The sequence below is a fragment of the Apis mellifera genome, linkage group LG13 (genome assembly GCF_003254395.2).
Source record: "Apis mellifera strain DH4 linkage group LG13, Amel_HAv3.1, whole genome shotgun sequence".
Classification (NCBI taxonomy): domain Eukaryota; kingdom Metazoa; phylum Arthropoda; class Insecta; order Hymenoptera; family Apidae; genus Apis; species Apis mellifera.
The window spans coordinates 7,651,736-7,679,368 of NC_037650.1; the positions used below are offsets into that span (position 1 = coordinate 7,651,736).

General features: G+C 29.2%; 1 protein-coding gene and 2 long non-coding RNA genes across 7 annotated transcripts; 1 reads left to right on the plus strand and 2 right to left on the minus strand.

Annotated features, from left to right (window-relative positions):
• Positions 1 to 1,437: 1,437 nt before the first annotated feature.
• Positions 1,438 to 11,131, minus strand: LOC102655167. Of its 3 annotated transcripts, XR_003305991.1 has the most exons (7): positions 10,946 to 11,130; positions 7,908 to 8,368; positions 6,968 to 7,789; positions 5,722 to 5,857; positions 3,917 to 5,655; positions 3,269 to 3,630; positions 1,438 to 2,002 (listed from the first exon to the last, which is right to left on the minus strand). It is a non-coding gene; the product is annotated as an uncharacterized LOC102655167 (long non-coding RNA). The 3 variants fall into 3 exon arrangements; XR_003305989.1 differs by having other exon boundaries at positions 3,269 to 5,655; positions 10,946 to 11,131; XR_003305990.1 differs by lacking the exon at positions 6,968 to 7,789 and having other exon boundaries at positions 3,269 to 5,655; positions 10,946 to 11,129.
• A 111-nt stretch (positions 11,132 to 11,242) lies between these two features.
• On the plus strand, positions 11,243 to 27,537 carry LOC410465 (UNC93-like protein). 3 transcript variants are annotated; one of them, XM_016915846.2, is made up of 7 exons: positions 11,243 to 11,399; positions 18,714 to 19,342; positions 21,970 to 22,256; positions 25,160 to 25,385; positions 26,173 to 26,332; positions 26,405 to 26,672; positions 27,115 to 27,386. In XM_016915846.2, exons 2-7 carry the CDS (start codon positions 19,080 to 19,082, stop codon positions 27,384 to 27,386), a joined length of 1,476 nt encoding a protein of 491 aa, XP_016771335.1. In that variant the 5' UTR covers positions 11,243 to 11,399; positions 18,714 to 19,079. The 3 variants fall into 3 exon arrangements, with proteins under 3 accessions (XP_016771335.1, XP_016771336.1, XP_026300595.1); XM_016915847.2 differs by having other exon boundaries at positions 11,253 to 11,399; positions 18,697 to 19,342; XM_026444810.1 differs by lacking the exon at positions 11,243 to 11,399 and having other exon boundaries at positions 19,080 to 19,342; positions 27,115 to 27,537.
• Positions 17,611 to 18,821, minus strand: LOC113219213. The gene is made up of 2 exons (XR_003305992.1): positions 18,687 to 18,821; positions 17,611 to 18,369 (listed from the first exon to the last, which is right to left on the minus strand). It is a non-coding gene; the product is annotated as an uncharacterized LOC113219213 (long non-coding RNA).
• Positions 27,538 to 27,633: the final 96 nt, after the last annotated feature.

Here is a 27,633-nt window from a genome sequence, read left to right on the forward strand (position 1 = left end):
TTTCAATGCTCCCATCTAATTAAATATAAATCGAAACTGCTTTTATTAACGCATCGAGGTTGTTACGTCGACCATTAACTTTCAACCGATCTCTCGCGAGTTTCCACGTTTCCGAAATACGTGGACGGAAGACAAAAATGGTGATGGAGTTTTTATTCCTCATTCGGGTCACGCGGCACCCTTGGGTATCTATCTTATACTGTTGATACTCATTGACCATCTAGTTCACGTTGATGAATTTACTCGAAACCCTCATTAATCAACCACTGTGATCAAATCAGAATATTAATTATCTCGTTGCTAAAGATTTCCTGATTGATAAGAATACTTGTTAATTATCGTAACAATTTTCTTGATAGATTAGAATTACGCTCATGATATTCATACAGCTTTGTTTTTCGATGATTGAAATTTAATTCTTCGTAGATGATAATCTGGAAATATTGAAAATAAGTAATAAACAATAAGAGTGATCGTGGAAAATGAAAGATATAAATACCTTAATTTGAAGATACTTTTTTTTCTCTTGCATTTAATGTTCTTCTTATATTTGAAATTTTTTCATTCCAAGTTTGTCGTCCAAGAAACATAATTTTTTGAAATAAAATTCGTTTGCTTAAGTACGATGTTTAAAAGAAGATATATGCAGTTGACTAACAATTGATTGTACCGAATGTTTCGAGATCAATATCTAATTAAATTTTCCGCCACTTTCAAGTTGCTTGAAAGTTGGCCGGAGTTGGCCGTAATGATGAATTCGTTCCTGTGAATGTCGTCAACGTTCCGGAAATTAATAACTCGGAGGCGAGAGGTCTAATGAAGCCTCGTATGAAAACGGGTGTCGTCCCAATCAAAACTTTCCTCGTCGTCGGGGGGAAAAAATCGTGGCAGAAAAAAATCTGGCTTTCAAATAGCCAGATCGCCACAACTTGGCTACTTTTGGCTTTATGTTATAACAATTTTTGCAATTCATGGGGCGAAAAGTCCATTGAAAAAAATCAAAGTGTCTTATGCACTTTCGTCGTATATTTTAAAATTTTACAATTTTTCCCCGATTATCAGATTAAAAAGCATTACATTTTTCTTTTTTTTTTTCAATCAGAAATTTCCCTTCTCTATTTTTATTCAATTTATTTTCAATTCACTTTTATTTCAAATCATTATTTTTTTTTTCAATGAATTACGAAAGATTCTGCTTCTATTTATTTATTATTTATTCTTTTTATTCGATTCGTTAATTTAAAATTATTACTTTCTCTTTATTTTCATATACATTGTTTTTTTCTTTCAGTGAATCACAAAATTGATTAAGAGCGCATCCTTTTGAACGATTTTTTTCATTTTATGAAATATTTAAGGAGTTAATATTTTTCACTTCAACTTCAAAGAATTTTGTAATTGATTAAAATTCATAGATGGCAATTATAGGTGTTTTTATGTTACTCTAAAAATGCACTAGATTTCTAAGATATGAAACAAAAGGTACCAAGAAAGAATGGCCGATTTCAAGGAAAAGAAGAGGGAAAAAGTGGAACGAGGTTCGTGGAATATCTTGATTCAGAACACCGTGGGAGTAGATCCAAACAAATTGTCCCCGTCTTTCGTCGTGCAACGACGAAATATTTTTTTAATGTCGTCCAGGAAAACAAGGAGACGTGAGCTAGAAATTGGACGAAGCTCCAACTTGGAATCTCGGTAAAATATTTTTTCGTGATTTGCGTGTGGCTTGAAGATTTGAATGTAAAATCATCTTGCTGCAAAAGCCGAGATGTGGGAATTATTTAAAATGTATGGAAATCTCGCGTCCTTGCTTGATGTTTCATTGTTCAAATCGTGTTGCACACCGTTTTTGCTTAACTTTTTCCAAATGTTCTATGTCAACGAAGATTTAAACGATTCGTTGTTGCAGTGAAAATTTTTCTTGAAAAGATTCCTATTCTAAATTCTATTTCTGAATTATTTGCAAACAAACACTGCTGCTCAGTTGTTTAATTGTTCGATTCTGAAAAAAGAACAGTTTTTGTTAGTGTAAAAAATTAAACACAAAATAAATGTAAAATATTAAAATTATTTTGCAAATTATTATAATTATGTTTTAATAAATAATGGTTAATAAATACAAATTTTTTACAAGATGGTATATATAAAAATAATATTAAACCAAAAATTGATTGTTCAATTGTAAAATTAATTATTGAAATTTATAACATACGATAATTGTACAATTGCTATTTGCTTTTTTTTTATTTAATGTATATACTACTTGCATTACCATAGCTATCATATTCCATTATTAGTCTGAAAAGTGCCTGATCAATACTATTTATTTTACTTTACTGATAAATTATAGATCTATACTACTAGTCTAATCTAATTTATAAGTAAATATTAAAATAATAAAATATATTTTATAAGTATTGTATTATTTATCAAAAACGATTTATTTTGTAGTTTAAATTTCGTCTACAACGATTTACAATAGAAGTGCATGTAACCAGAGAGAATTTGTGAAGATGTGTAATCTACATGTCAAAGGATGACTCGTATACTTATCAGATGTTACAGGATTGATAGATTAGAAAATACGAGAGTCTAGGAATGCCGATATTGCTTTGTCATGGAGAATAGGAGGATAAACATTCTCCAAAAGACTTGTGAGTGGCAAAAGCGAGAATGACTTTTTGTTACAACACTGAACTTCATCAAGTTCAATACAAACAGTACGTGTAAAAATTATTACAATTTAGAATTATTTCTTTCTAATTATTTCAATTTAGAAAACATAATATTTGTAAAATTAAAATTTTAAATACCAATTTTATTTTCTTTTAATTCTTTCTTCTATTTTTTTTTTTTTTTTTTTTTTTTTTTTTTATTAATTTAAATCTATCTTATAGCTAATCCTCTGCATTACATTACATATTTTTAACCTTCTTTCCAATAATCCGACACACGAAATTATGAATATTTCCACCTCATAAAATTCCAGAAAATTGTATCGTTTTAATTTTAATTAGCAATTAAACGGAAGCAGGAAAAATCGAATAAAATAAGGAAAAAAAAAACTTTCTATACAAGTACGATTTTGACCTATTTTAAACAAATCTATGTCGAGCTAATTTACGTTTATTTATACATCATTTATGAATTAATCATTATGAGGTTAAAAAGCAAATAAAATGTACAGAAAATAGAAAAAAAAAAGGAGGGGGAGGGAGGGAAGCTAAACAACGTTTAAATATTCACTTTGTGGATTTAAATTACTAACCATGCATACTACCTCGATCTTGACCCGTTTCCAACGAATTTAAAACGATGGTGCATTTATTTCACACAAGGAAATCAGAATTTTCCTAATTTTTCCTCGTGCACGCAAGTTTGTAGTTGAAGATTAATGCCACGAATCCGAAAATGCAACTTTTCGGACGATTTGTTAAAAGCATCCCATTGTGACAATATATAGTTTTTGCCAGAAATTTTATGCGAATAAAAGAACTACCCAATGTTCTGTTCCTGCGATTTTCTCGAAATCTCGATGCATTTCTCATGGGGTAAAAACGTGACAGGATGATTGGTCGTTTAGAATGATAGGTTACAATGTCGTTCCTCATGGGTCCATTATTATTGTATCTAGCCAAAAGTTATAATTTTCTTAATTATAAATTAATAGAAAATTCGATGTATTTTCTTATTTTAATTCAAATAAGATAAATCTTTTTGAAAGATTATAATTGTAAAATTAAATTTAAAAAAATTATCTTCGCCAACATATATTCCAATCTAATTTCTTTTTTCAAATTCTCGTGAATATGCTGATAATTCTATAATACTTGAACTTTCTGTGCTATATTCCTCGCAGCACATCTTTTTTTTTCTTCTTTTTTTTTTACAGATTAAAGTTTCACCAAGTTCTTACATCGAGCCTCGTGCGATTTCTCAGATGTTTAAGTTGAAGAAGTTTAAAGCTTTTCCATTTTCAACTTGAAAAGTTCGAACGTTTGGACAGAGGGGGGATTTTGAATTTTGAATTTCGTCAAGCTATTTAAACTTCGTTGTCCTGTCGCTTCTCTGAATCTGAACGTTCACTGTTGGCTTTGAGACTTCGACCAGTGCTTTTTTTTTTCCAGAGACGCGCTTTCTACAAGAAAGAATTCGATTCAAAAAATCGATAACTATTCTATCGAAATGGAACGTAGACTCGTTATATCACTCGGAATAAGAAAGAGTGGATGCTTGGAAATTCGTATTTGTGCGAATTGAGACAGCTTAGCAACTTTGTTGCAAAAGCAAATTCAAGGAAAAACTACTGTTTCTCTTTCCATGCAATAAACTTTCTCGAACTGTGATGTGAATAAATAAATATTAATTCGAGAAAAATATATCTTCTTGTCGAAGTTAGGCAGATGATAATAATCTTTGAAATGTATCACGATTTTCGAATTTATAAACTAACTTCGTGATTCAAATAGAATTCCATATTTTGTTTCGACTGAATAATTTCACAGAATTATTCATAAATTGAATACATAAATAATTTATTATTTTCTCAAAAAAAGAAAAAAATGAAAATGAAAATATACGAGGGAATAAAAATTTGTTCTCAAATTGTCAGCAATAGAAAATAATGTTCAAATATTTATTCTCAGTCTCATCACTTAATCGCTACTGAAAAAAATATATTGTATTCTTGCAATTAAATTGTATTATGAATTTATCGTTAGATCTTACATCACCAATTCATTGATTCTGTATCAAGAATTTCGAGAATTATCGAGAAAAATCTAGAGACGAAATACGTTTACGCAAATGTTTGACGAGATTACAACGTTCCTCGTGAAGAAATCCTCGATCGAAAGGGAATAGATAAAAAGATTGAGAAAGCAAAGTGAATCGAGTGCATCATTCTTCTCGAGCCGATATTTACATAATGCCTCTTGCACGCGATTCACTATGTATGACATTTCACTTGTCTGCAAGGTATGTACAGCCGTTTCGCGGAAAGGACGTCACATTTGTTGGTCTTGGTGTAGTAAAACTTTTCTTCCCGTTGTTCCGTTGCATATTCCTGTGTGATTGTTCATCTGAAATTCTAATTCAAACGCCGTTGAAAATTTATTTCGCCAAAGTTCCTGAACATGAGACTCGATCACACGCAATCCTCGTGTTATTCCTAGTTACATTTGCAATTATATTAATGAAACTTCTATGCAATTAAATTATGCTCGAATTGAATTATATTTACGAAGATTGGGGATGAATCGTTATAAATTATAAATTTGTTTGCTATGAGATGTTTTGTTAGCTAATCTAGTTTCGTGATTAAATTAATTATCCTTTTTTCTTCAATGTTCTTACATCTATGGTATTATAAGTAAGCCTTGTTTATCTTTACAAACGTTATCTGCAAATACGAATTGATATACAAGGTTTTTGGCTATCCTCAATATGCCAGTTCATGAAGTATAACGTATAAACGTGTGCAATGTGTGTACACAATGTGTGTATACATGTAATGAATGTAGATGATACTGCAGATGAATTGTTGTATCGTTGAAGCAATAAAGTGGTCAAATTTTCGATGAAATTTTCGAATCACGTTTCACAATATTATTGAAAATAATATGAATCGAAATATAATTTCACAGTTTGACAACCCTAAAACAAGATAATAATTAGTATAATTGAAATTTAATAATAAATGATAAAAGTTTGAATACTTACACAATTTTATTGGCACAATAATAGTATGGGATATTGATCAGGATATTAAGGGTCAATAACTGTTTATCGGCCAACAATATTCAATTTCTAAAGAATCGTTGTAAATATCAAATCTGCGGCGTTATATCAGCGATATCTGAAAAGAGAATATATCGTTTTATAATGTTCCAATATAAAATAAACGTGCAAGATTCGTCGACGATTCGATGTGCAAAATATTTGTCATCGATTCGAATCGATATGAATAGTAAATTATCACCATTGACATGGAAATTCATCTGACGTACAAAAGAAATTTTCGTGGGCGATCTCCATGATACAAACAATTCTCATTGATTGAGATTGATAAACAACATTGCCTATCATTTTCACATAAAATGAAATATCTTCTTTATTTTCAAATTTTAATTTCAATAATTATTAATTTTATACTTCAATGTAAATCTATACATACGTAATAATAAATTTAAAGTGAAAATAATGTAAATCGTAATTTTTCCATTTTCGATCAATATATACGTGTCTTAATGTATAAGGAAATAAATATATAAATTTGAAGAATTTATAATAACACCCTGTTGAGTTGTTCGGGCATATCGATTATCGGGCATATCGCGTGATTGCGACAATTGCAATGACGCATCGCTTCCATGCGAAATGATATATAGAAATTTCATGCTAACAAATTCACCACACATTGCGTCGCTTCGTTATTCAAAGATCAAACGTCGAATTTCAGAAGGTGAGAAATTCGTGGAACTGATTGCTTCTATTGTCAATCTAATTTATTGCCAAGATGAAAATGAACTTTTCTTTTTCAAAAACATGATTACCAAACAAGAATTTTTTAATAATTTTTTTGTAAAAAATTTAAATTTATGCATAAATGTACAAAATATAATAATTCTTTGATATGAAACTAATTTTACTTGTAGAATATCTTTATACGAAATATTATTATATAATAACTTGGTAGATTTTATATTCTGGATCTTATTCGCTGTCCTCATCAATCTCTAAAAATTAGATCTCTCTCAACCATTCATTTTTCATCTTGCAGTCGAATTCTCAAAAATTTCACGTACTGATAAATGTGTGATGTGTACCAATTGTAGAGATTAAAGTAAACACTATTATAGGAGTGTGGAATAGCGTAATAATAGATTAATTTACAAATAAATATAAAATTTACTATACAAAAATATCGACAAAAGTTATAAGAGATTTAATTATACGCTGGAAATACCTGTAGACAATCAGCCAATCGCCATGTCGACGATAAACATATTTTACAATTCTTATTTTCTCTGTTTTATCTTCGAGTTTTTTAATAAAATGAATTTTCTTTTAATTTTCTTTATTCTCGAAAAAAAAATAAACCCATTATTCCGTTTGAATGTTCTGCTTGATCTTGTACAATTTATTTATTTAAGAAAGATAAATTGTTCTTTCCGGAAAAGAAACGATGGCTTATTATCGTTATGACTTTGAGAAAAAATTGAGAGGAAATTCTGTTACATCAGTTCGTAAATGAAAAATAAATTGCACAGACTGGAAAATAATAATTAACTTCTAATTGTACCATTTGTGGTTTATTTATCATATTTGATCTTCCATATACATGGATAAACATCTTATTTTACTTTGCACATCATTCTTAATACTCTTCTTTTTATCGTTCTTAATAAGAATGAGAATTCATAAAAGATTAATCTAGATTAATATATCTTTTTTTTTTCTTTATTTGAAATTGTAATTGTTATAAATGTATAATTTTTTAAGGAAATATATTCGAAGATTCATTGGAATTAATAAGGAAGGAAACGTTTTATGTTTCAATTTTACATATTATAATTTATTTATGAATTCATATTTTCACACGTGTAAATAAAAAAATTTTAAATAAAAATAAAACACGATTAGAGTTCTAGTTATCTTGCGAATAGAAACAGATGCTGGTTGTCAATTCAATTTCTTTTTTTTTTTAATATGTTATCTCTAAAATAAATATTTTGTAAAGATAATTTGATATGACAAATAGTATTCTTAATCGAATCGAATAAATAATCTGAAACAAACATGAAACATAACGAATAAAATAAGAGTATGGAGTGAAAAATATAAAATGTAAAAGTTAGCGATAAATACGATTAAATTGTTATTTCACAAAGTTGACTGATAGGTACCTTTATGCAAAGAGATTCTTTAAACAAATTCTAGTTTCTTATTTATTCCATTTCGAACACACACGGAACAATCTCAAATCGTATTTTCATCATATATCTGTCGTGCAGTTTAAATTCAACTTCATCGAACAAACGTATAAATGGAAAATACACGACGTTAAATTCTTCTCTTCGTTCAATTTTCTATTTTGTCCTTTACTCTTATATAGTTGTTCTTTAATCTTCTTGGAGTGTTCTGCTGATTAAAACAAATTTACATAACACTTCTTTCTCTTTTTTCTTCTTAATTGTCAACCGCATTAATCAAATATTCATGGCTGAGTATTAACTAGTTATGACGTTTACTGGACGGGCATTTAGGTATTGCTGATTACATCCGATGGTATCATTAATCTTAATATTCGATAATCACGTGTTTCGCCACCACGGTGGAATAAATATTCCGTCATCGACGATTTCTCCTGCATAAACATCAAAATAATTCTCTCGATTAGTTTCTGAATTTGGATTAGATGGGTATAACATCGATTGATTTATTTCATTCGATATCTAATATTCTGGAAAATTTTTTGACATTAAATTAACAATCTTATCTATGTAATTTATAACTTAAATTTAGCAATCCACTTCAATGATGCATTATAAATTATCTATAATTCATTGAATTTCATTGATATATATACATATACATTTCAATATTTATTTTAATAATTTTAATTATTATTGAATATACGGTGATAGACAATTCTTAATTTAATTTCCATCCAATTAATTAATAATGTATATAATTAAATTTATATGTAAAGAAGAATCAGATTATGAATGCAAAATTAACGAGCACCTGTTATCTTATATATAATTTATAGTTTATATTTTCGACAAATGAAATACAACGGAAATCATAAAATACTGTCACAATACTTTTACGATATAAAATATTCAGCAGAATATTTTGTCAATTTGCATATTTATAAATTGGCCTTAATATGGATAACCTGCATATAGTTTACAAATTTCCATCTCTCACTATTTCATTCCTTATTCCGCAATAAGAATTAAATTATATGCTCGTGATTACTTATCCGATATTTATTAATCGTTCTTATTCCGCAATTTAATAGTTCCGTAGGTATTATATTGCAATTGCAAACCACTTTTAGATTATACGTGATTATAATTCCGAGAGAGGGCGCTGCAATACAATAGTGGGAGCATAACCTCAATTCAGCTTTATCCCTGAGAATATAGAATGAAATGAATTCGATAAGACAAAAGAAGAAAAAAGTAACAATTGGTTATTGTAAATTTCAATTATAACACTATATGGTGGTGACGCTTTGTTAATTATTTGCAAAGAAAAGTACAGAAACTTTATTCGCCGCCGCCTTTGTTTCGATGGTACAACATTATAAATAATCGAGATAGCACGGTGCTGGTCGTGTGTGTGATAATGCACGCAGTTCGAATTAAAAGAGACTGAGATAATGTATTACACACTTGGACCAATTTATAATTTCTAGGAAAAAACTGGAGATTCGGATGAGATTTAGTTAAACCTTTTTTCAATGAAGTTTTTTTTCGTGAAAAAATTCGATCCGACTGATCTGGAAATGATGATGAACGAAAGTTTTACTTGATATTTTGATCTAGAATAGAAAAAGATTTGTTATATAAAAATAAAATAATTTAAAATCATAATATTATTTATTATAATTTAATAAATAATATATAATAAATATTTTCTATATTCAAAAATTTAAGATAAATATAATCATTTATATATTTTTTCATAATTAATTATGAGAAAATATCGATACGAATCTCCTTAATAATAGATTTACGTCACAATTCTTTTTCCATGAGAATGGATACAAAATTGCACATTTATCAGTAAAAAAAAAGAGAAAAACTAAAGCCTCTATTGTCTACCTCTATTGCCACGAGAACTTATATATTTAAGATTATTATTAAAATTAAAACGTTAATAATTGCTGCATAATTCTGTCCAATATCAATTCGGAAAAATTAATTAAAAATCTAACGAAATATTATTTTTTATGATAAATAAAAATAATTTACTGCACAAATTGCAATAATCATCTAGATCCTGATAACGATAGAATTATTCAAGAAAAAATAATGATTTATAAATGGCACTTTGTTGCTTGTTATCAGTTGTGCAACGAAAAAAAATATGTAAATTAAAAAATATCTAAAAAAGATAATTTAGTATTGTCGCATTCCAATAATAGAACATACAATAGGATATAAAATAAAAAATTATTAAAAATGTAATCTATATATAGATTTTTCTTGAAAGTTTCTATAATTTCTATATCTTTAGTGGAACGCATGTTAGAATTTTTTTTTTAACAGCTATTAATCGAGAATTTATTTTGAATAATTTTGTACTATTATGTAATTTCGATCACAGTTAACAAATTATTATAAATAAATCCTTGAAAATTTAATTGATCTGATATAATTATTTAAAATTTGTTATTTATTAACTTTATAAATAATATAAGTTAAAATAAAATTTTGAATATATTGAAAATTTTTAATATTCTATTATTTTGTTTTATAAATTTTTTTAATATTTAATATATTAATATTTATTATTACTAATATTTATATTTATATTAATATTTTTTAATATTTAATATATATTTTTTTAATATTTATTATATTATCAGAGCAATAATAAAATTGTATTCAAAAATGAATGGAAGTTTAAAAGTTAATTTCAACAATTTTCTCTTCAAAAATATTATTCTCTTCTGCATTAAAATGTCCTATTTTAACACAAAAATATTTGAATTTCCCTTACACGTTTACCTTTCTAAGTAATGTTAAAAATAGGACGATGAAGTTACAAATTCCTCAAATCTTTCGAAATGCTCGATAGAAGAATTGAGAAAAGTAATATCTTCCATAACCCATTATGCTTTATAAACAAAACGTGAAATCAAAACGTTCGAAATTCTTAAACGAATTTCGTTGTAAAACAACTTTTTACGAGAAATCGTAATACATACATGGCAAATTCGGTCGATAATTTTCCACATCCTAGGCATAACTGGGAAATCGAATATCCACAACACCAAAGTTTCCTTCTCGAATCGAATCTTGGCTCGAATCCACGAAAAAATGGCGGATCAGTGGCTGGATCCGAGTGGCTTATGTTTGGAATACAGATAGCTGCGTTCTCCTCGATAACCGTCGAAATCCCTACTCAAATACCTGTTTTCTCGCGTCGAGAAAAAGATGGCGAAAGGTGGGGCGGAACAGGATGAAGGTTTGACCGCAAGGTTTCGTGTTATTCGATTCAGTGTTATTTCATTCGTTGCGATCTACGAGCGATCCGCGCCACGATTTCGAATAATAATCCAAAGGAGAACAATAAGTCAGCGAATCAAAGGGGTGATCCAGAACCCTTGTGTGATCGTCTTACAAAGGAAGAAGGGAATCGTCCATCCTATGTGTAGAAAGGTGAGATTCATACTCGAATGGAGAATTGTTGAAAACTGAAAAATAAAAATGAGATTCGTGTATTAGAATTTAAATTTTGTACTTGTAGAAATTTATTAATTTTGAAATATTGCAATTTAAAATTATATTATTAAGTATTTGGATATAGAAAAAAATATAGCGAACTTGAACTTCCTTTGAATTATATTTTTGATTCTTTTCGTATATATATCTATATTTGTCTTGCATTTATTGTAAATTTGCATATTGTAAATGATTTTACCATCAGTTTAATTCAATGGATAATGAAATGGAGATAGATTAGAGATTTTTAAGAAAAAAGAATAAAATAATGCAAAAGATTAATTTTATATTTTATTCTGAATTTTGATCACTTTAATGATTCCTAAAGGAATTGGTTTTATTGTCAATTGACAATTTCTTCTTTCCTCTATTTCATGTTCAATTCTATGAAATATTGCCACATTATTTTATTGCTCTATTTCTTTCTTCTTCTCAATTAAACGTGCTTTCGATTTAATTATTTTGTAATTTAATGAGACTTCATTTGAAATATGAATATCATACAATGAATATTTCGATGTAATTAATAATTTGTATTTTTCAAAGCTATAAAAAATTATTTAAAATGATATCTATATGGAAAAATAGAATGTATACAACAAATGTAAATGATATTTAAAATTATTATATATAATAATTTAAAAACAGAATTATTTTATAACACATTTTAAGACACAAAATGTGCAATGTGTATTTATGTGAATTTTATTTTCCTTTTCCCTGTATAAAGCACGCTTTTGGGAAACAATTATTTCGTAATTAACAGAATATAATAATAATAAAAACCGTAAAAATCTAGCATATACAAAAACGAATCTTCTTTTTCGTGGAAACGTAGTAAATTTTGTGGTATAATTATTTCGATAATTAGGAAACTATATTTATATGTTTAAGTTTTTAAAAAAAAAAGTAATAAAAGTTTTACGTGTGCACGTATGAGTTAGAAACTTTTCAAAACGATGCATAGTAGATTTTCATTATTTTGTTACAATTATTTTGCAATTAATTATGTATGATTCATATTTCTCTTGACCATTAAAAATATCATTTATTCAAACGTGTATCAGGATTGAACACGTTTCATTTGAAATAATGATAGAATTATAATTATTTAAAAGTAATACCGCAAAATTTTTATTTGTGCATTATTTACCATTACTACAATTTCTCATGCATGAAATACATTAAGAATTTATCCAAATTCAAAATCTGAAACAGAATAAAAAATTATTTATAATACCTTCATGATATAATTCTGTCAAAATTACTTTTTTTATTAAAATATTAAAAAAATCATAATTATTGGAAAATATACGTAACCGTCCATATAATATTATTCAAATCATTATTAAATATTCTCATTATACACACAATATATCTCTATTTTAAGGAAACCTTGTGAATGATGATGTGAATGATACAAATTTGAAAATAAAAGATACATATGCAATGTGTGTACACAGATTGTAAATTAACTATCGATCACATTGCAGACCAATCCAATTAACGCAATTGACTTTCTTTTACCGAATTCGTCATTAGCGTTTCCTCATTAATGCTACGTTAATTGCGAATTAGTGTCTATGCCATTCGATTCTGTCAACTCGATGGAAAAACGATATGGATAGACATCGAGACGTTTTGTCTCGTATCTCACGGAATCTCAATAATGTTTGATTCAATCCATGGAGAAAAATGATTGAAAAATAAGTCTGTGGCCTGCACGGTAGATAAATTCGTCTAGAATATTCTTGAAGAAATTTCATTCGTCACGACAGATATCGTGATGCCAGTGACGTTTCGATATCTTGTTTTTCAATTCTCGTATCGATATTTCAATATCGTTTCTGCGAAAAAGATGTGGATGGAAGAAAATCGTCGATAAAATACGACGTTTTGTAAATCAAACAGAGATGGATTAATTGCTAGAACACAATTATCGTTAAATATATAGTGTTAGATTTGCGAGTCCTTATAATAATTTAATTTACGAAGCGTGATATTTACTTTTTTCTGAAAACGTTTTATTTTTTTTTTTTTTGTGAGATGATAAAAAGAATACTTCAAATGTTCCAGATATATTTCAGTACTTTGGTTTTTACTGGATATAAAGTAATTGTATATATAAAGATAAGAACTTGTAATAAAAGTTGATTGCCACAATTTTGTTTGATCTTTAATCTAAGTTAATTTGTTAAACTTACTTGGAATCTCTATTTTCTTCATCTTATTTTCTTGTACTATTTCTATTAATCCGTGAAAATGTTTAAATATTTATGGAAATAAATAACTATCACTAATTAAGTAATTAGTAATATATTTCTCCTTATTTTCCATAACTATTATTTCTCATTATCCTATTAAATATCCTCTTCCTCCTCATCATAAAACTCCTATCGTAACAAGTTCCATTATGTTAAACTAAATTCTGAAGACCACGTTACACGTAGAATGATCCAATAAAAACTATTAATGGATCCTAAAATTACATACAGGATGACTCAATAAAAAACTATTAATAGCTACTAAAAAAAGTAACATTTCCTTTTTTTTTTCAACGCAATAACGAGAGACTCAAACGAAATTCCGGCTTGCATCTCGTTGAACAGGAATATAAGTCCATGTTTACTGTTAATTAAAATCTCCGAAATTCGAGGATCGTTGCATCTTGGATTAAAACATAAATCCGCCATTATCCAGGTGCAGCTCGTGCATCTTCGTGCTTTGCTCGTGGATTACAATTTCGTAATGTCAGAAATATTCCCATACTTGAAATAAATCCGTGTGTTAATTCATTCCTCCTACCAGGAACGATGTGGTAATCGTATAATAAATTAATTCCTATTACCTTACGATTCGATTATAATGATTCTATTCTCTTATTCGACTTCAACCAGTTGATTCATTTGAATAAACTTCTTTTATAATGGAATAATTAAATTGTAATTGGATTCGACTACAATAAAATACAATTGCATTATATTATTGTTATATAATCTTATTTTATAATTTGTATAATATGTGTTATACAATGTAATAAATATAATATGTAACATATATTATATATATATATATATATATATATATATATATATATATATATATATATATATGTTCATATTAATTATAGTTAAATATATATTATCATTATACTATAATATTTTATAGTATTATTATATCTCGATTAAATTTGATTGAGTTATTATATAGTTTTGCTTCTCATACTGAACGTGATAACTATGCAAATGTTATTTTGAAAATGTTAGACACAAATTGTACATAGAAACTGTCTATCTAGAGAACCAATGTTCCTCTTCGAGGTTTCGTGTGAAACAGAGAAGTAATCAGATCACTGGCCGAATTTCCAATATATATATGTGTATATTTATACGACGAATAACTTTCCTGTTTCTATCTGTTTATGTTAATTCGTCCTCTCCTTACGATGACTTGTATTTACTTTTTGATGATTGTTGAACCTGTATTGAAAGATAATTAGTCAGATATAGAAATATTTAATATTCGATAGAAATATTTAACGATATTGGTCATTCTGTGGCAAGATTAATGATTCGTGAAAATTTATTGGATTATCTCGATTTGAATTGTTATTATGGTGGAATAATAATCTTGAGATATTGGAATTTTTTTAAATTTGGAATTACTTTTTCCAAATTATTTTTTTTTATAGGAATAAATTTTCTTATACGAAAGAATTTTAATTTTTACTCTTTTATAATTGTTTCTGTAATCATTACGATTCACAATTATTTTAATGTAATAAAATCATGAATATAAATATCGTTTCATAATCTTTCTAAAACATATTTTACAATTCATTTGCAATAAAAATGAATGAAGCAAAAACTCACGAAAATAATGAATGGGATAAATCGTCACAAAGCGATAATTTAATCTTATATCAGTATTATATTCCATTTAAAATATTTTACATACATTTTCTTGTACAACTTTGAAATGTTACCCTGAACTGCATACTATTCGTAGTAACTAGTTGCGACATTTAAATTACGAGATCGTATAATAGTTAGGCGGTTTTCTATGTTGCGTGAGTCGATGGAATTGGAAATGTATCCAGTTCCAGAACGGACCTCGTGAAAGGAGCAAATATATTGATTCTCAAGGACATATATCGTTCGTGTGCGTGTTCAGAAAATCATACATTACGATATCAATCGGACATGCTTCGATTGGTTGCTGATGCTTTATGCTCGTTTAGATTCTACACGGATTCGATATTATCTAAATTCGATACGTTTATCGATATTATATAATTCCTTCTTTTTCCTTTCTTTTTTTTTTTTTTTTATTTAAGATTTATTTCGACTAATGTATCATAATATACTATGATATATAATGGACAGCAATCAAATGTCGAACAATCATTTTTCTTTTTCGATCGACATATTCTATCTCTGCAATTGTATATTTTAAATTCTACAAACGATTTCCAAGGTTCTACTAAATTATGTTTAATATAATCTTTTATATAACCGTTTTATATATTCTTATCTTAATTGACAGTAAAACGTTTTATTTTGATTGCATTTATAAAATAGTAAGTACTTACAACAATATAAAATACTCACTGTTGGCCAGTTTTCATTATCTAATCTCATTTTTTGTAAAAAGAAATTTAGTTTTCGGTTAGTGGCAATGTTCTTATAATTATAGTTTTTTTAGTTAGTGTTGCGCTGGTAAGTGTAATTTATGCTGGATAATGTGACTTCCCGAAGGATTAAGTTAATAAACTTCATCTAGATCAAGTAAGTTTAATGAAAGTTTAATGAGAAGATTTATCGAATACTAAAACCTCGTGCCTCGTGCTTCTTTCCTTGAGACAAAGACTATCGATCCTTGAGTAGGATTTTTCTTAACTTTTTATTAACGAGATGGAGATTACAAGTGTATTTTTCATTTAACGTGATATATTGCAAAATTGTAAATGATGTAAATGAGATCGACGATATGAATTAAAATTAAATAAGATACATGTAAATTTTCAAAGATTTCAGTATTTTTATATCCAGTATATGCATTAAACGAATCAAATAGTATTAATAAGCATACAAGATAGAATATTTTATTCAAATATTTTACAATTATACAATTTTTCCTTAAATTCAAGTTTTTCCTTTAATCATTCGCCTTGAAATGAATAGTTGTATAAATAGCTTGTCAAGATATCGATATAAACATGAATATTCGATACAATCGATTTCGCAACATCGTAAGCACAAATTATTCTCAATATATTTTTCAATTAGATATTCCATATTAGATAATCTTCTGATTGCATCGATTTTAGAATCTCTCGAATTTTTCAATTTTTCAAAAAAATTATTACATTTCGATTTATAACGATTATCGATTTTCAAATACGGGACTCGAATATGGGATTAAGCTGTTCATGTCGTGAAATTTTAACGTTCAAGTCGTTAAATAAATTACTTGCAAGTAAATTAGTAGCAAAAATCGTTTTAACTTACAAGCAACAAAGAAGTCGATAGAATTTTTGCATTGGAAATTATGAGAGAAATGCGTGACACGTACGAAAATGTGCAATTTTTCTATTCAGAAAATAAACAAAAATTATTTCATTCGATTCATGTTTCTTTCGAATAAAATAAATTCATTTCTCTTCCCATATCGAACATTTTTCAACGTCCACATTTCGTGCTTTCGTCATTTCGTCTTTCCTCGATCTCTTTTATCAATCACCAAACAAGGAAGTCGTAATTCAGTAGCAACGTTCGACGAATATCTGAATCTCCTTTTGGAAGAATGGTGGATAAAATACCGTGTTAAACGTCAAAGTGAGGGATGATGCATTTATTCCGGTTAAACCTCTATTATGCGTTTGCATCCTCAAAATAGAATTTAAACATTTTCGTCCCTTTGATAAATTAACTATTTACGATTGATCGATGAAATTTTAAAAATTATTCGAGATATATCCATCTTTTTCTCTCTTTATTTTTCAATTGTTATCGTATCTTGTTGTTGTATTGTAATAGTTGAATTTTAAATCTATATTTTTGTATCATTTGGATCTTAAATTAAAAATTCTATTATTTATCTGAAAAAATTTACAATTATTAAAATAATATTCACACTTATATACAACTTTAATTACGTGTGACATATTTTACAAAATATTTTTTCTTCTGATTCTTTCTTCGTTTCTACATTTTCTACAAATGTGAACAGGCTACAATATCTTTTAAATGTCAAAAAAATACACTGCTCACGTAATATATTAAAATGTCAAAATTTTATCGTGATTTACAATTGAAAATCCATCGCAGCAAAAATAAATCATCGAATCTACATAATAAAAAAAGAGAGATTATTTTGCTATATTGAATAATGTTATTAAATGTTATTAATACAACATTAATTAAGCATGACATACTTTTACTCAAAAAAAAAAAAAAAAAAAAAAGAAACAGCGTGAGACTTTAAATCGACAATATCTCAACCACTTAACATCATCGATGCCTTAGGCAAGTTACATAGACGGATCTTCGATGATGTATAACGTTATAACGACATCGAGTGGAACTTGCCTCGTAATGAGAGTCACTCGATCATTTCTGATCAGCCAAGATAAATAAATATTCCTCCTCCATTCACTTCGAGCATCGTTATACCATCCTTCTGACGCAAAGCTATATAACGATTCATCAAGAACGTAAACAAACTGGTTATCTTGCAATTCGAACCTCGCACAATGTATCGTTATCGATGAATAATAAGATCAATTAGTCGATGAAATTTACTTGCGAATAAATTATGATCTCCTTCCGTCTGTTATCACTTTTTACTTTTAGTAGCCGTAGAATATGTGCTAGACGAATTTTTAGTATAATTTTTATTTCTATAGCTGAAAATAAAAAATAATTATATTGTAAACGAAAAATACAATATTACCAATTTCAAATGATTTATAAAAGAATTTATAAATTTCTAGGGAAAAAGTATGAAAAAGTCAAAATTAAATTTCTACTCGATTTTTCATTAAAATATCTTCGTTGAATCTGATTCGACAAAATTTCATAAAAAATTAACATATATTAGTCGTAAACAGTTCCCCTGTCCATAAACTTAGTTTCGAAACAGAATATATATATTCCTCATATAGCACTTCAAACAACAAGAAGTATTAATTATTTTCGAAACTCGTAAAACGGTCTTTAATACCGTCGTAAAGTCATCATTTTGTTGCAGGAATTCCACGTCTGCAATATTCGAGACAATTATGACATCCACGTCTCTGGCAATGATCCGCAACCCGCAAATCCGCGTACGATTTCACGAAAATCGCGTCGTTCTCCACTGATCATCTACGTGCGAAACAATTGATAAGAGGGAAACCGGTGATATAAACGGTGATAATATTTCAATCAACCCACCAATAAATTTCATCATGCGGACCCTCGGCGTGTCAATCGACGAGTGACATCTCCTCCTGGTGGTAAAAGTGGTATTTTTTTTATTCGATACGAGCGCGGCAAACGTGTTCGACGACAATAACACGAGGAGGAATGATCGTGATTTAAAAATCGTGGCCGATCGAATCGCGCAGATCGAACGATGCAATTGGACAAAATGGACGAGGCGCAGTTCGTTGAAGTGAGAACGAAGAAGACTGGATTCAGGTATTCCGAGAGATGGCGCATCACGAGGAACGTGTTGGTGATCGGGCTCGCGTTTATGGTGAATTTCACGGCGTTTATGGGGGCGACCAATTTGCAGAGCTCGATTAACGCGGACGGATCGTTGGGGACGTTCACGTTGGCCTCGATTTATGGCAGTTTGATATTCAGCAATATATTTTTACCGACGTTGATCATAAGGTGAGCTTTTGTAGATTTTCTAGCTTCGCAGATTGTTGCGTTTCATGAATTTGCAAGACGATCAAGAAATCTTCCTTTGTGCGTTTGAATGCCGTTGTTTTGAGAGATGAGATTGTAGAGATCATATTTTTCTTCTAGATTAGATAAGGTAAAATTTATTTAAGTAAGGAAAAGTATCATGGTCGTATGTGAAAACTTACCATTTTTATTTTTTTTGCACTGATTAAAAAATTGTTTAGTTATGTGATATCGATAATTCTGTTTCGCATAATAATTCTTGATTCACGAATTCAATTTTACACAATTATTTTTTATACAATAACAATCTGAAATTAAAACAGAATATTATATATAATAGATTAATTATTATGGTGGATTGTAATTTAAAGCTTGATAAAAATTTGACAAATATACGGTGGATGTTGATCGTTAATCCATACTACTGGCATCTTTTCCTCAAGATTTTGTGAATTCGTTACATCTAACTTGAAAAGATCAAGAAATATTCAATCATAACTTCCGATAGCCTCGAACCACTTGGAAAACAGTTATCGTAAGAAGAGCTTCTACAAACACTAGAATTCTATCAACTAGATATAAAGTCTATCGATGGAAGAGCACTGTCAATAAAAGAAATCGGTTTCAAAATTGAGACCTTTCGTTTAATTGCAAATTATCGACCACTTATATAAAGGATTCAAATTTAAAATTCACTCTTATTCACTCTTCGCGACACGCTGTGAAAAATAACGCGAAAAGATACAACGAAATATCGGTTTTATCGCAAACCGATCTTTTATCTTGCGATCAACTCACGCAACTATAATTTTATTTCCGCCGACACGGTGTAACGACACAGTGAAAACCTACTTGAAACGCGCCGGTATGAATTGCGGTAGCGTTTTTCCGTTTTCGGCATTGTGTACGAGCACACGTGACTCATTTACCTTAAAAGGGTCAAGGACCGTTCTTCCTTTGTGTTTTACAGCGTGCGGATTATGTTGCATTTGCGAGCTCGAATGAAACGGAAGGGTGATAACAGGGTTGGCTAAGTAACACTTGGAAGGGATGCAGATGGGATGCTGGTGCTCGAGAGAAATTTATATTTTCATTAAAATTCGAAAAATTGCAACTTGATGAAATTAGAGAAATTTGTTTATCTATTCTTTTTCTTTCTTTCTTTCTTTTGTATTAATCATTTAAAAGTAGATCAAAAGTTATAATTTTTAAAAATTTTATTTGAAATATGTAGATTATTGTTACTGAAAAAAAAAACAATGATTAGATTAAGAATTAAAAATTATAATTTTCTATGAATTTTTGAAAATCAAAAATTAGAAAAATTTAAAATGAACGAAATAAATTTAAATAGTATAATTATTTAGGTATATTGATGTATAAAATGATTCTACTTTACCTGTAATATCTGAAACTGAACGTGTTGATCATTGACACTTGAACTTAACAATGGACACTTTAAAAATGGAATCAAGTTTCCAACTCTGGCCACTAAAATAAAAATAGTATGCATGTCAAAATAGAGGTGGAAGATTGTAATAGTTTAATAATTTCGGGGGGGTTGTTCTCAAAAAAAATTCAGGAATCTTGTCCTCGTTTAAAATTTACGAGACATCAACTATTCCTCGATGAAAGTAACATGGGATATGCAGTAAACTTTATTACCGAAGTTTATTGTCCATGAAATTTTTACCACATTGGTGTCAACCATCATCTTTCTCCAGCATTTCCGAATTATCTGGCCACGGTGTCAAAATCGAATCACTTAAAATTGATAAAATACAATCTTCAAAGAAGATGATATCTTGACGATGGATGTTATATGATTTATTTAATAATATTATATAAATTGATTTTATATATATATTCATAGAAGACTCGTTGATTTTTTTTTTAAATTAAAATTAATTCGATATTCGTTCGACGTTCTTTGAGACGCTACGAGAAAGACAAATATCCGAAAAAAATCTTACCAAAGGTTGTTCCACTCCCTTTGCATACAGACGACTAAAGGAGATTTCGTCCGCTTCAACGCTTTAAATCTCAGAGTCTGATACTTTAAGTCTATTTATTGTCACGTGCCAACAAAAGAGTCAGTAACCCGGTCGAAGGACAAGCAAGCACCTTTCGTTAGATTTTGTCGATGAAACACTTTATTACTGAAGTTTTTTCACTTACACCCTTAATAAAAACTCGAAATAAATACGTATTTTAACTTCTGGAGAAAGAAAGTGATACAAATAATAATTTTTAATTTTCTGAAATAATTAATAATGACATTATTCGTCATGAAGATTTCCAATTCCGTGATTGACTCAATTTCGTCATAAACTTTTTCGAAGAAAATGAAAAAAAGTTTTCCACTTCTTTTTGTTTAATAGAAATACTGCCATCGTTATAGATGATAATTATTATAATGAAATTCCAAAATATAAAACTAAAAAACAAATTAAAAATTCTATAGAATATACGAATAGGAAATATTCATATATTTTGAAGCACGAAGATAATCGTTGGAAAAAAAAAAATTAGGTAAAACAGGGTTAAGTTAAACTTCGAAGAAAATAAAAATATGAACGAATGTTATCTCACCTTTTATCTGGTTACAGCTGGCTGGGTTGTAAATGGACCATATCTCTGTCTATCCTCGCTTACGTGCCCTTTATGGCGGCTCAATTCTACCCAAAATTTTACACCATGATACCGGCCGGCCTGCTGGTCGGTATTGGCGCTGCTCCACTTTGGTGCGCCAAATGTACTTATTTAACGGTCGTTGCGGAAGCGTATGCCACTCTGTCGGATGTGGCCACCGAGATCCTCGTCACGAGGTTTTTCGGCCTGTTTTTCATGTTTTACCAGATGGCGCAAGTCTGGGGCAATCTTATATCCTCGGCAGGTGCGTATATTCGTGTTATTTCTTGCGAGGAAAGCATGACCCCTGAGTTTGCGTTTCTTTAATCAAATATCTCGTTACTAAAAATCATCAGACACGAGCGATTAATTCCAAATACGATATGTTGCAAAATGATTGTAATTACCTGCTTTTTATGCGAAAATATCCGTTGATTGAAAAAGAAGGAAACTTTAAAATTGATTTTTCTTCGTAATAAATAATTCATTGGCTCGATATTCTTGATAACTATGAATTATAGGAATTATACAAAATGAAATCATGATACGAAATCATGAAATAGATTTAATGTAATATATTGACTTAATATATCGGAAAATAAAGTTTATATAATAGAAATTTATTGATTTACCTCACTACGTATGATTTTTCGATCAAACGATCAATAAGAATTCATGTTTAGACGAATAGATTCAATTCGTAAAAGTTTATTTATTTAATTATTAATAAGATATAATTTCTTCTTTCTTCGTCGATGTTAATTTTAATCAACGATCGAATTTAAATAATATTTTATCTATAACTTTGAAGAGAAGTTATTTCATTTAAAATTAATAATCTTCTTAAAATAATTAATGAAGTAATTTCTTCAAAATTTAAAAAAGTTAACACGAATTTCCAGACATTTCGAACAAGTCTAAAACATTTGAAACTGAAGTTGCTACTGGCACTCGTGTGAAAAGTTTTATCTCACTTAATCATTAGCCATTCTAATTCCTTTGGGTCAACCACGGAAATGTTTTGACGTTCATCCGATTTCTTCTTTTTCCCTTCCCTCTATATATACGTTATTCATCGAGTTTCCTTTTAAGTTATTTTGGAAAAATAAAGTTTAATTGCGATGCAAGCGTTCGACGAAACGGAATTTTTTTATTCTTTATTAGGAGTTGATGAAAGGAGACGAAATAATTGAATAAACGTTTCTTTCGCGTTCGAAGGTGAACGATGCCGAGGGCAAGAATTAATTAGTTGGGCTGTTTTTTAATCTTAGTTAGCAATGTGAATCGCGATAGCAATATGGTACCACGTGACGAATAATTTCTGCGTGTCTCTATGCTCGTGGTAAAATCGTTTGTTTAAAAGCGATTCGAAGCGGAACCCAGCTGAGCCAGGGATTATTTCAAACCTCCATTTGGCGGTGCATATGCGGCGGAAATAGCGAGAATTAATATGCGAAAGGTCGCGTGGAATTTGTCATTTCGAGATTGAGCGAAGTTTTCAATAGATTGTTTTTATTTTTTCCCCGATCAAATGTCGAATATTTGTGAGATAAACATTTTATTACTCGACATACAATTTTTTAAAATACAGAGATTAATATAATATAGTTTTATTTATTGAAGAATTTCCTTTTCCTTTCTTTGGAATTATATATCCATTCAAATTAAGGATTCAATGTGTTTATCATGAAAAAATATTTCTTATAATTATTTTATTAATTTAAAATTTATCTTAACTTTTTTTTTGAAATGAAATTTCTTTTAATTTCTTTATTAATTTCGTCTCAATAATTGATCGAAGATTACTAAAATAAATAAATGATTTATACAAACCTCGTATATAACGCCTCGTTAAACGCAGAGAATTAATTAGCTTTCAGTAGATTTGAATCGAGTAAAAATTTTTCGATCATATTGCAAAAAGGTACGATTATTTCAAATGCGAGCATCGCCACGCAAATAGAATCTTTTTAAGTAAATCAAACAGTACCTAAAAACTGTCTATATCACGCCCGATATTCGATAACTTTATTTGAACAGATATAACACGTCGAAAATTTTATTCTCTTCCCTCTTTATTTCTCCCGATCGAAAAACCAACAAATAAATGATGGAACGTATAAAAGCATTGGACGGCAACCTACTAGTTCAGTTTCCTTCTTCGAAACGACATCCAACGTATATTGGTTCGTTTCGCCTCGAGTCCCACGAGAGGTTAACGTTATTCACGAGCCTTCTAACTCGATCTTTCGAAATTCAGAGGTTCTTGAAATTTTTAACATTTCCTACCGATACGTCGACGCCTGAATACCTCCGATATTCATACGTTATGCAACGCTTAAGGATAAAGGAATCCACACTGGAGAAGAACGAAAAAAATCCCTAGACAAAGTTCTAGTGATTTATATAATCGTTCTAGTTGAGAAGAATTGTGAAGTGCAACTGGGTCAACGATTTTTTTTTCCCCTGTCGAATAAAAAGATTCGAGCAAAGAGGTGTGGAGGAATAAAGAAAGATTTCGACGATAGATCCCGATAAATCTTTATCTCCGGGTCCTTGGTTTGAAAGAAATACTGTATGGGAATGGTGGAAAACTATCGATAGATTAGGTTATAATCCCGATATCGTAAAACGGTTGTCGTCTACAAATTTTCGCCGCGATTCGTGAGGAAAGAACATCTCCATTTCACGGGAAACTTTCTCGAGAATGTCGGGAATCGTTCGATTTCAGCTTGTCCTCTGGGAATCCCCGGCAGTGTGCACGGGGTTACTTGATTACTGCCGTCGGCCAAGGAAAGTAGGATAGTAGATCTTGCGATAAATTAAAACACATGGAGCACGGTTCGATGTAACGGTTTTAAATTTGTTAATTTGATTATCAATTTCCTCTGATTTTTAATTATTCCCGATTTGAAGAAGTTTATTTCGATGGACATCCAATGTAATTAATACACGTAATTTTAATTGATAATAATATGATGCATTATTAGATAATTATTCTTGATGAGCTTCATTTTTTTTGTACTATTAATATAAAATGAATTTCTTTATCATTCGATGCTATTTTAATTATTGTAGAAATTATTTCCTCATTAAATTTTTGCCCTCGCTTCCTTAAATTTTAGAATTATATTCGTGATGATCCAGCAATTGATTCATTTTTCACAGTTCTTTCATATGGAATCGACGCAGCGCCAACGAATATCACGTTAAATACTAGTGTTGTAGCGGAAGTGTGCGGTGCCAAATTTTGCGGCGCAACTTCCGCCGATAACGATGGCTCGAACTTGGAACGACCATCAGAGAAAAGGATTTATCTAATTTCCGGCATCTATTTATGCTGTATGATAATGGCCTCGTTAATTGTCGCATTCGGAGTCGATTCTCTCACTAGGTAATACAACTTTGATTTAATTAATTATAGTATTTATAATTTAGTTTAATCTTTATATATTTTTTTTTTTTTTAATTCACAATTTCTCAAATTTTCGAACTTTCAAACATATAAAATTTTAAACGTATCTTGTCTTATTTAAAATCGATCTTGTATGCATCTTTGTTTATATTACAATCGATGTGTACGATCATTATCGATCGATAAAAATACACATATGAATCAAAATACACAAAGAGAAAGTGATTCATGATCGACTTTTCAATCTAGGCAAAGCTTATTGCATCGGTTGTCATAAATCGTTGCTGTATCGCAAAGATATATTTGCGAATCCTGAATTGATGGTGTATTAAGCTGCGGCGCAGGTACAATATTGTTTCCGTTTGAAAAATTACAACCGGTAATTCTAACGATTAATCGATGAAACTCGAATCAAATACTATTTTTCACGGCAAAAGAGAATCGTTAATATTGGTTCGAATGTAATATGATTCTTTATTACGCGATAATTCGTTACAAATCTGGATTTAAAAGCAAAGATGAAATGGATATCGAATTGTTCGAATCTATCAATTTTGAATTCGTTGTTCGAACACGTGTAGTGAATGAAAACATATTCTGATTCAATTTTCTTTTACAATGGCCCAATATTTTCTAAAATGATGGCGCCATTATTTTGAGAAAATTATTTATAGAATATATTATATTATATAGAATAATAAAAATTTTGAAAATTGATGTTTGGTTCAATACTATAACATCATGTTATATTCTACGTTGTTCCCAGATACAATAAAAATAGAACAGGCTCAGCAACAGGCAAGTCAGGATTAAAACTGTTGGTTGTGACGTTGAAACTTTTGAAGGAAAAGAATCAGATTCTTATACTTCCAATAATAATGTTCATCGGGGCGGAGCAAGCATTTTTATTTGCCGATTATAATGCTGTGAGTGTTTTGACGTAGTGTTTTCACATTTTGATTGGCCGTTTCTTAATATATCCAAGTCGTTTGTTTTAGTCGTTCGTTTCCTGTGCATGGGGAATTAATAATATCGGTTATGTGATGATCTGTTTCGGTGTGACGAACGCTATAGCAGCATTGGGCGCAGGATCTATAATGAAACTGACAGGAAGAAGGCCTTTGATGGCATTCGCCTTCTTTGTTCACATGGGAGTTTTAATTTTTCTTCTTCACTGGAAACCCATGCCTGAACAAAATTTTATATTTTTCTTAATATCTGGATTATGGGGTCTTTGTGATGCCATGTGGCTTGTACAAATAAACGGTAAGAATTTCGAGAATTATAATAAATTATAATAAGTAAGAATTTGAGTTTTGAAAATATTTATATTTTTGTTTTTACCATCTTTCGATCAAACGAATTTTTGTATGTGATATTGTTAACTGCTACTAAGATAGTTTTTGTATTAAATAACTGATGGTAACATAACTGCATCATTTCGTCGATAAAGTTGAATAATTCTTATCTTATCTTCATCATAGTAAACTGCAGATTCAAAATAATTGTTCAAGAGGTCGATATTGTAGAAAGTGACCTCTTAATATAAGATATTTATTATACCCACTGTAGATAATTTCTTTTCTCAAAAATGTATTGAATTTGTATTGTATTTCATTATATGGAAGATATTATTTTTCTCTGTTAATATTTCAATATTTATTGTCGTTTTAATGGATAATAATAAAAATTTTCTTGTAATTTTTAGCTCTGTCAGGGTTACTGTTCCCGGGCAAGGAAGAAGCTGCCTTCTCAAATTTCCGGCTGTGGGAATCTACAGGTTCTGTGATCACGTACGTGTACAGTCCTTACCTGTGCACAGAGATAAAGCTCTACATCCTCATAGGAATCCTCTGTTTTGGAATGATCGGTTATGGTATGATCGAATGGTTCAAAAAAATCAATGATCCAATTCCAGAATCAAAACCAGATTTTGAGTTGGTTACAAACAACGAAATTAATGACACGACGAAACTTTGAGTTAATAAATTAATGAATCTTTACAACTGAAAGTATATGGTTCTTTTTGTAAAACATTCCTCTGGATTATATTTTTATCAATTTGAAGTATAACGATTCTCCAAATGTGAACGCTTCTTCGAGCTTTCTATGGTGTAATACAAAAAAAAAAAGAAAAAAAAGAAAATTATAAGAATTTTTGGTTGGTATTTAAAAGTATTTTATATGTATATATATATATATATATATATATATATATATATATATA

Excerpts from the sequence above, each read along its gene's own strand:
- LOC410465 (XM_016915846.2), top strand. The coding sequence starts at position 19,080 with ATGCAATTGGACAAAATGGACGAGGCGCAGTTCGTTGAAGTGAGAACG. Across the intron at positions 25,386-26,172 it reads GGAGTCGATTCTCTCACTAG|ATACAATAAAAATAGAACAG; the intron begins GTAATACAACTT and ends CGTTGTTCCCAG. Across the intron at positions 26,333-26,404 it reads TATTTGCCGATTATAATGCT|TCGTTCGTTTCCTGTGCATG; the intron begins GTGAGTGTTTTG and ends CGTTTGTTTTAG.